The sequence below is a fragment of the Marmota marmota genome, unplaced genomic scaffold (assembly GCF_001458135.2).
Source record: "Marmota marmota marmota unplaced genomic scaffold, marMar, whole genome shotgun sequence".
Lineage (NCBI taxonomy): Eukaryota > Metazoa > Chordata > Mammalia > Rodentia > Sciuridae > Marmota > Marmota marmota.
The window spans coordinates 3236235-3244472 of NW_026000026.1; the positions used below are offsets into that span (position 1 = coordinate 3236235).

The 8238-nt window shown below is 44.1% G+C and overlaps 1 protein-coding gene across 1 annotated transcript in view; it reads right to left on the minus strand.

The window, feature by feature from the left end:
* Positions 1-2085: 2085 nt before the first annotated feature.
* Fam217b (family with sequence similarity 217 member B) overlaps positions 2086-8238 on the minus strand; it is a gene marked incomplete at its 5' end in the record, with an annotated part of 7897 nt that continues 1744 nt past the window's right edge. Inside the window, 3 exons of the mRNA XM_015478715.2 lie at positions 2086-6340; positions 7725-7810; positions 7926-8037. Coding sequence (XP_015334201.2) covers positions 5221-6340; positions 7725-7810; positions 7926-8037 — 1318 coding nt within the window. The remainder of the gene's footprint in view (positions 6341-7724; positions 7811-7925; positions 8038-8238) is intronic.

The window sequence follows — 8238 nt, forward strand, 5'->3', positions numbered from 1 at the left end:
AGTGAGATGGTGAGTGCAAGCACCAGGTGGTGTCCCAAGGAAGCTCAACTCCGAGCTACCACCTGCAGGAGAGTTAACAGAGGCCACAGTTTCTCACACTGGGGATCAGAGGTACAGCTAACAGCCAGCCAGCACCTTGAGGCCCTGGAGGAAATCACCCAGGTCAGCTGATGATTTCCTTAGCAGCCCCAGTGGGTGGGTGTGGTGCCACTTTAAAGCACTTGTCAGCAAGCAGTCAGTTCAGCCTTGCAGAGGTCTGTGACCCCCTTTTCCACATGCCCAGGGGCTCCTTAGAATGCAGAGGGGCTTGGAGGTTGGGGACATATCTCCGTGGCAGAGCACTTGCCTAGCATGCAAGGTCCTGAGTTCAATCCACAACCCTGGAGTGGGGGGACACTGAAAATCCAGATGGACTGGGTTTTGGGGAGGGGCTCACGGGCTCGAAACCGTGCTTTAGATTAGTGGAAGTTAATGAGCATCATGAGCTGTCTCCCACGGAGTGGAGAGGTGGCAACTCTCCCTACTCATCCTAAGGGCAAAGCCGACATTCCTGGAAGAGACAGGTTAACAAGAGAAAAGCATAAAAAGTTCATTTGATGGATGTTCTGTAGGCTTCAGCATTGAAGACCGGATGGTCCAGGGAAGCATGTTTATGTTTGCGCTGAGGCGTGATGCGGCACGGACAGCGTGTGGACTGTGATGGGACCACATGGGTACCTGGGGAGACTGCGGGCACCCAGCAGGCTCTGTTCCCAGCCAGTCTTTCCCCTCCCAGGTGTGGGACAAGGACACATTCTGAATGAGGACACATTCTAATGCCAGCTCTCGCACAGAAAGGTAGGGGAATATTCCCAGGTTTATGACTGGGTTGGGGGCGAGGGGTTCTAGTTGTTTCTTAGAGGAGAAGGGAGAGCAGGGGAAAGACAGGCAGGAGAGGGTCAGAGAGGGTCTGTGAGCCCCTCCCCAAAACCCAGTCCATCTGGATTTCAGTGTCCCCTGGCCCCAGGGTTGAGGATTGAACCCAGGGCCTTGCACGCTAGGCAAGTGCTCTGCCACTGAGATATGTCCCCAGTCCCCAGCCCCTCTGCATTCTAAGAGCCCCTGGGCATGTTGAAAGGGAGTCGCAGACTCTGCAAGGCTGAACTGACTGCCTGCCATCCAGTGCTTCTGAGCCCCTCCCCTCGAGTTTGAGGTGTTTAGCACACCAAGAATCCACACCTGAGTGTCGCCCTTCCTGAGCTCCACTGCTCTAAAAAACCATTCAAGCTAGAACAATTATAATCATATTCATAAGAATCCCATTTTTTAATTCCTTATGTATTTTACAGTGTTATGACAATTAATTCCTTAAATATTATATTGCTGAGTATAGGAATATTTAAATTAGGTTTTATGAAACAGGGGTCTCTATGAATATTTTTATGAATTAGTGATTTTTGTGACTTTGCTGAGCATTATTTTACCCTAGATATGGTGTCTTTTAGGATCTGGGACCGTTCAGTGAATGAAAGAGAATCCTCCACAGCACTTAACTACATAGAATAAACCAGTTTCTCTTCTGAAGGCAGAGCAGAGCTAAGTAAAGCACCTGGTCTGTGACTGCAGTCATTCCTTCTCTCTCTCTTTCTCTCTCTGATTCCCAGACAAACCTCCTTACTTGACCAGAAGGCACTGACAGGACAGACAAATCCATGCCCATCCAAAAAGCTTTAGTCTCCCCCTCGTGGATGATGGTAAAATAGCAACAGCCCCAAACCATCTGCTGTTGTCTGTGCCAAGGAGGGTTATGGTGGGATTCATCCCACCACATGCCACTTTAATTTCACACTCACTAAATCTGCACCCTTCTCCCACACTCCTCGACATCTTTGGGTGATAAGGATACCAAGGTCTCGCCGCTTGAGAGGTGCTCCTCCCACGGACCCAGCAGCGGAAAGCTAGTCACGTCACCGCTCGGTATGGGGATAGGATCGAATGGAAGTCCAGCTGAAGCACTTCTTGGAAATCACCAAGGAAAAAATAAAGACAAACTTAGAAACCAAACAGCATATAGAGCTAGACAAAACCACACCCCAAAAGCCCAGATAATATTTTTCTGCTGTTTAATTGATCTCAAGGAAGGAAAAAAAAATATGAGTTCACAAAAACTTACATGAATTTGGTTCTGTACAAAAACCAAACATACAATCATTATGATACCAATGAAACATGCTGAATATTTCCAGGCCATTTAAAATAGTGTCCTGAACATGTACATAAATAAGTGATAAATACTGCCTCTGTTACCTTCAAATGCTGGACCACCAAGAGCTTCATACTTTTATGTAACTACTTGAGTAAATGAGCAAAAAAGGAGAGTGGAAACAGACGGCATTTATACATGTAACGCAGCGATTCTGGTCTCTCTGGGATGTGGCCTAGATGGCTGAAGAACCGCCATGCACCTCCTCCTTGTAGCTAGCAGCTATCTTCAGACCAATGACAGCATCTCCCCGACATTTGTTAGGCCACCAATTCTACTCGCTTCAAGTTGTTGACAAACCTTCAGCCCCTTTAGGCATTCAAAGATTTGGAAAATAGTCCAACTCTAAACAATCTGATGGGTTTTTGTGGCCCATTTTTGTGCTTTTCTACAACTTTTTCCACTGAGTGGAAGCTGGAAATATTTTTTCACACACTCGTTCGGAGTGTTTTGACCTCAGATCATTTTAGTTGGTCTAAACGCAAAGTGTATGTAAACAACTCCTCGGAAATGAGAGGCACTTCTTGAAAAAGCAAGGACTTCTGTCACCAGATTCAGGATTTGATGAACCGAGTGAGTTCACAGTTGAGCTTTCCAACACCATCGGCATGGAAGTGCCAAGATTCTTTTCTGCAGCAGTCAGTGCATCGAGATGGGTTGGATATGTGTATCAGAGATCATCAAACTAAAATTGTGCTTATGTGAGTACTGTAATAGACCTGACTTTAAGAAAAAATCTTAATACTCTTCATTAGGAGCTCCGATCTGATCCAATAATACTGGTTAAAATAACCAAAAAAGTAAACAAGGAAAACAAAAAAAAGTAAAACAAAAAAAAAGTAAACAAGGAAAGACAGTTTTTTGGCTTTCAAAACTGTCTGAATATATGACTATTCTCCAGAGGAAGCAACTGACTATCTCCCAGTTAAAAGAGCTGGGAAAGAATGCAGGAGGCATTGCTTCGTCCTCAATCAACATGATCCTCAGCTCAGACACAGGGGAGGCAGGAAAGGAAAGAGCTTCACCTCACCCACTCTAGGTCTCTGAGAATACCCAGGAGAGCACACCTCAGGAAAGGCTGGGGCTTAGCACGAACGCTCAGTGCGTATAAGAAATACACATGTGTGTGATATTATACTACATATATTAATTGGTCCTGAAACTTTATATAAAGAGCTGAATAAAAATCTTGCAGAGAAAGAATGACAAGGGGTGCCAACCACACGTAGTGGACTGATCTGGGCTCACGGGGAGCAGGGCAGGCCAGGGCACAAGGGACACCACTCAGGAACCACAGAAAGGAGAATAAGGGCTGCTTTTCCAGTGCAATGCATCTACTGAGGAGAAAGGTTAAGCGCATATTTGAGGACTACGGGAGCAATGCCTACTACGCGTACATCATTGGGTTGCATAAACAGGCATAAGACTGCAGCATACAGCATGCTTTTTCCAGTGGGGTGGCACACGAGGTGAAGAATCTGCAAAGACTTGCACGAAAAGTCAGGAAAAAAAGGCTATTATAAAATTTTCCTCTGTTGTTTCACATGATTAAAGTCACGTTTTAAAAAGATATCTTATTATTTAACCTCTGCACATTGTGTCTTGTCTTTGTGCTATTTGCAATAAGAGTTCGTAAACCACTATATGTTCAAATATGACATGCCAAGTTTTTCATTTGCCCCAAAGGTGAAAAGACAGAAACACAGATGTAAAAACAAAACAACAACAACAAAAAAAAAAAAAAAACAAACCAAACACAGTAATTGTTTGAAGGGATAAAATCAACCACAGTCCAGTCATTAAAACACACTATCAAGAATCTGTCAACCAAAGGTCTTGAAGATACAAACATCAACAGAAAGTTCCCAGCACAACCATAGGAACAAGATGTCACTTAACTCCAGAGAAGGAAGATACTTGTAGAAGGGCCAGGAAACCAAGTCTAGATCTGGATGGTGAAAACACATCCAGCGACTTCATCTACACTCCTCCCTCCAGCACTTCCTGTGGCCTCCCCACCCCCACGCCCAGGCTAGATTGTAAAACTTTGCTCTTACAAACTGAAGCAGATCATTATTTTTGACTAAGGACAACAGAATCTAGGTCCCAAGTCAGTAATTTAGTAACTGCTACGCAGCACGTCCCATGAGTTTTCAGCTATTGCAGGCCCTTCCTTCCCAGCTTCTAAGAGGGGCTGTTCCTGGGGACTCCCTTCAGGGAAGCCTCCCACAGCAGAAACCCTTGGGCGCCACACAGTAGGTTCATGCCCCAGCAAACAATGAAAATCAAGCTTCAACCCCCTGGCTTTCCAACTGGAAAATCTGCAAATTATTTTTAATCTGTTTAGAAAACTCAGAAATGGGACTTCACCATGGCCTCTAAATTCAATGATTCCTTTAAAAAAAAATCCCATGTCAGAGAGAAGTACTGAAGTTCCAGATGCCGTTGTCTCTAGTGAGCGAGCAATTTAGTGACAAATGACTGCTCAAAATAGAAACCTGTGTACTCCCTGACCCAGAAGGAATGAGGCTTCTCTGGGAATAAAATGAATACAAATTCTGCTTGAAGAGCTTACGCAAAAGCAGGAGAGTGTCTTGTTCCAAATGCTAGGACTTCACATCATTTCAAATAGTCTGCCCTGTTTTACACGCTTACATGCAAGAAGAAATGGGGCACCAACCTATCAGTCCCACCCAGAAGTTTCCTTGACTCTTCCCAAGTACTGCCATGTGATCCCTTTATATGGCACATACTTTGGTTAATTTTTACCTAAAGGGTTCTCAATGCCTAAGACTGTCAATGCAAAGAAAGTCTCACTGCAAGACACAGACTACTGAAAATAACACTACTGGGGGGTGGGGTGGACTAAAGAGCCAATCAACCACTCAGCTGTCAGTCGTAAAATGCTGTCCGTCAGTCATAAAGTGTAATTTTGGAAGAGCTCCAGTATTGAGGTCTATAGTCTTTGCAGATCATCATTATTTTAATTTGCATGTCTTTTGTTTTACTCCATTTGCTTTGAGTTTCTTCTCACTGGGCACAGTGGCATGGCCACAGTTATTTGTATTTCCCTTTTTCTTCAGGTGTGCATGTGCTGGTGTTCTGGAGCTCTTGCAGGGGTCTGCGGAGTCCAGAATCATGGCTGTCTGTCTGGGAATCCGGATGTTACCACTGGTTTCCATCTTGGGGCTGCTGTCACTGTAAGGCAAATCCCAGCGCTGCAGCTTGCTACTCTTATTTGATCTCTTTTTCTTTTCTTCCGTCCTTGTCTCAGGGGTTTGCTTCTGGGAACATAACCTAGTGCTACTCGGTACATCCGGGGACCTGGGGGAAGTCTCAAAGGTGTAATAGGAAGGGTGAACTTCTCCATGGTGCCAACCTTTCTTTTGTGAAGGGCCTGACTTTGAAGCCCCTTCGAGGTACGGTAGTGGCCTGGACAGGGCAGTAGCAATTAGCTTACTTCTCCCAGGGCTCTTCAGTGCCCCCAAGGTCCCAGGGGCAGCAGGAGGCCTTGCCTTGGCCGCCTTCGCCTTTTCACACTGCACAGTCTGGTCCTGCAGCCACTCGAGCTGGACGAGTCTGTGGATGTACTTCCCGAGGAGTCCCCCGGCCCGGGGCACATCCGTGGTTCTGCACTCTGCGTTCAGAAGCGGGGCCATATCCCGCAGTTCCCAGGAGTTGAAAGGGGACGGAAGGAAGTCAGGATAGTGGTACTCGGGCTTGGTGTGGCCCTGACCTGGGGGAAGGTCAAAGTCAATGGGATCGATTTCTTCAGCTCGAAGCTTGAGATCTGGAGGGGAGAGCGGAGAAGGAGGAATGGGAATTCTTTCTGAATCTGACAGGTCACTCGCACTGTCCTCCTCCACGTCTTCCTTCATAATTTTCATGGACTGGAAGTGAAGAAACAGTGTACTCTCCGAGGCCTCTCTGTACCTAGAGCCCAGGGTGCTGGCCTGGGGCTCGCCTCCGGCGGAGGCCCCCAGGAGGCTGCTTCTCAGCTGGGAGGAAACATGGGGTCCTTGGGATTTACTCTGCCGTTTTCCTGAAGATTTCCTTGATTGTTGGGCTTTGCTCCAAGATGGGCCAGCATTTGTATTGCTGTGAAAAACAAAACTGCAATTCTTACCACATAAAGCCAAAAAATGTCTAATTGAGCTATGATTAGAGAAACCAAAAGAATCCTCTGGCTATACTTTTCAGCTATTGCTAGGCCTTAGAAAACCTAGAGCCTCCGGATCCTTGCAGAAATAGTAGCTTTACAGAAAATTCTCTGCATAGTGATCTGCTCAGGAAACATTAGGGACTGCCTGTGCCCAAGTACCGTGTGGATTCTGCTCGACACCAAATGCTAGCATTTAAGAAAAACAGTCACAATTCTCAAAGTGCTTGTTTCATAATTTTAGATCAACCATGTGTGCTTTAAACAACATTGGTCTGGAGAATACCTGCTATAGGACTCTCCATCTCGTCTGTTAATAGTCAATAGAGTTTAAAAATGTTCAGAAATAAAACCCACAGCTTTCTTTTGTAGACTTATTTTAGGTTAAAGGTAAATATAATGTAAAATGCACATTTTACACTGTTTAATCACTGGTAGTGATTCTAAGCCAATTCAACTCTGAATATGTTAAAGTACAGCATATAAAAACTATACTTTAAACTAAAAGCTCATTTGTTTGTTTCCATATAGGAAACATGCTCAGGAAAGATGCATTTAAAAGAATAGAAATAAAATTATATGATGCCATTATAATTCAATATGAATGAAAAATAGAGTTAGTGCTGTCTTGTGAATGGCAAGCAGAGGCAAACAAAGAATATTGTGTGTGTTACTAGTGTAACACTGGATTCTTCCTGGGGTAATATGCTCCAAGGCAGAATCTCACATCAGAGTTGAAAATACCTGTACTTCAATTTATTCATCAAGAATAGAGCATTTAACCAAAGTAAGTACTTTTCTGTAACAGAAGATAGAAAACAGAAATGGGAGATAATTATACTTCCTGGAAAACTCAAGAGGTTCATTTGCCAGGGATTTCAACCATACCAAGAATGTGTTACCCTTCATTAATAAATATGGAGTATTTACATCACGGCCATCAGCTCAACATGCTCAACAAATATGAGTGATGGAGAAAGCAATGAAAGATTGCCACCATTCTGAATCCACAACCAGTACAGTGAAAACCTTGGTTTACAACCAGCTATCACCTGCACCCCCAGAAGATAGCTATTGATAGTGCCCTTTAATATAGAGGAAACCAATGGAGCAAAGTGATGGAGGGACTTGCTGACACTGCCCAGAACCTCCCCTGTGCAAGCTGACAAGTAACGCCACTCTGTCCACTTGTTTGTGTTAGGTGAAAAATATGAATGTGTATTTCTTATTCAGACCTATTTTTTCCAATGACACATATTCAATCTGGAGAACTGAGGCAACATGCCTTTTGCAAGATAAAGCAATTATATGAAAACTATTTACCTGCTTTTCTGATCACATTCATTCACCCTATTCCTTTTCTTGAGAAATTCACATGGCAGACCATCATCTAGGGTTTGATGGACTGTCTAAAAAAGAGATATTCAGTAATAAATACTGTGAACACAGATATGTACACACATACATGAAAATACACAAAAAGGAAAAAAAAAAAACAGGACTGTCCCTTAAAGTTTACATCACCTTTTCTGCACTGCTCAAACTATTCTTGCTCAATCTGTTGGAAGATGATGACAGCTGGGGAGGTGACTTCTTTATTCCTCTTATGTTTGGAAAGAATTCACCACTACCGGAACTAGAAGCAACAGCAAACTGACAGTAAGTATTGATTGCAAATGGTCCTATCGCCAGTATTGGGTCATTTTTTCTCGTTTATTTTTTAGTATTTGCAAAGCACTGAAACAGCGAGGCTGTAACATATATTCTGAATTGTGAAAGATTAGAGGGGTATATAGTCATATGTTTCCAGTTTAGTCTTTTCAGCCCCCCCCCCCCC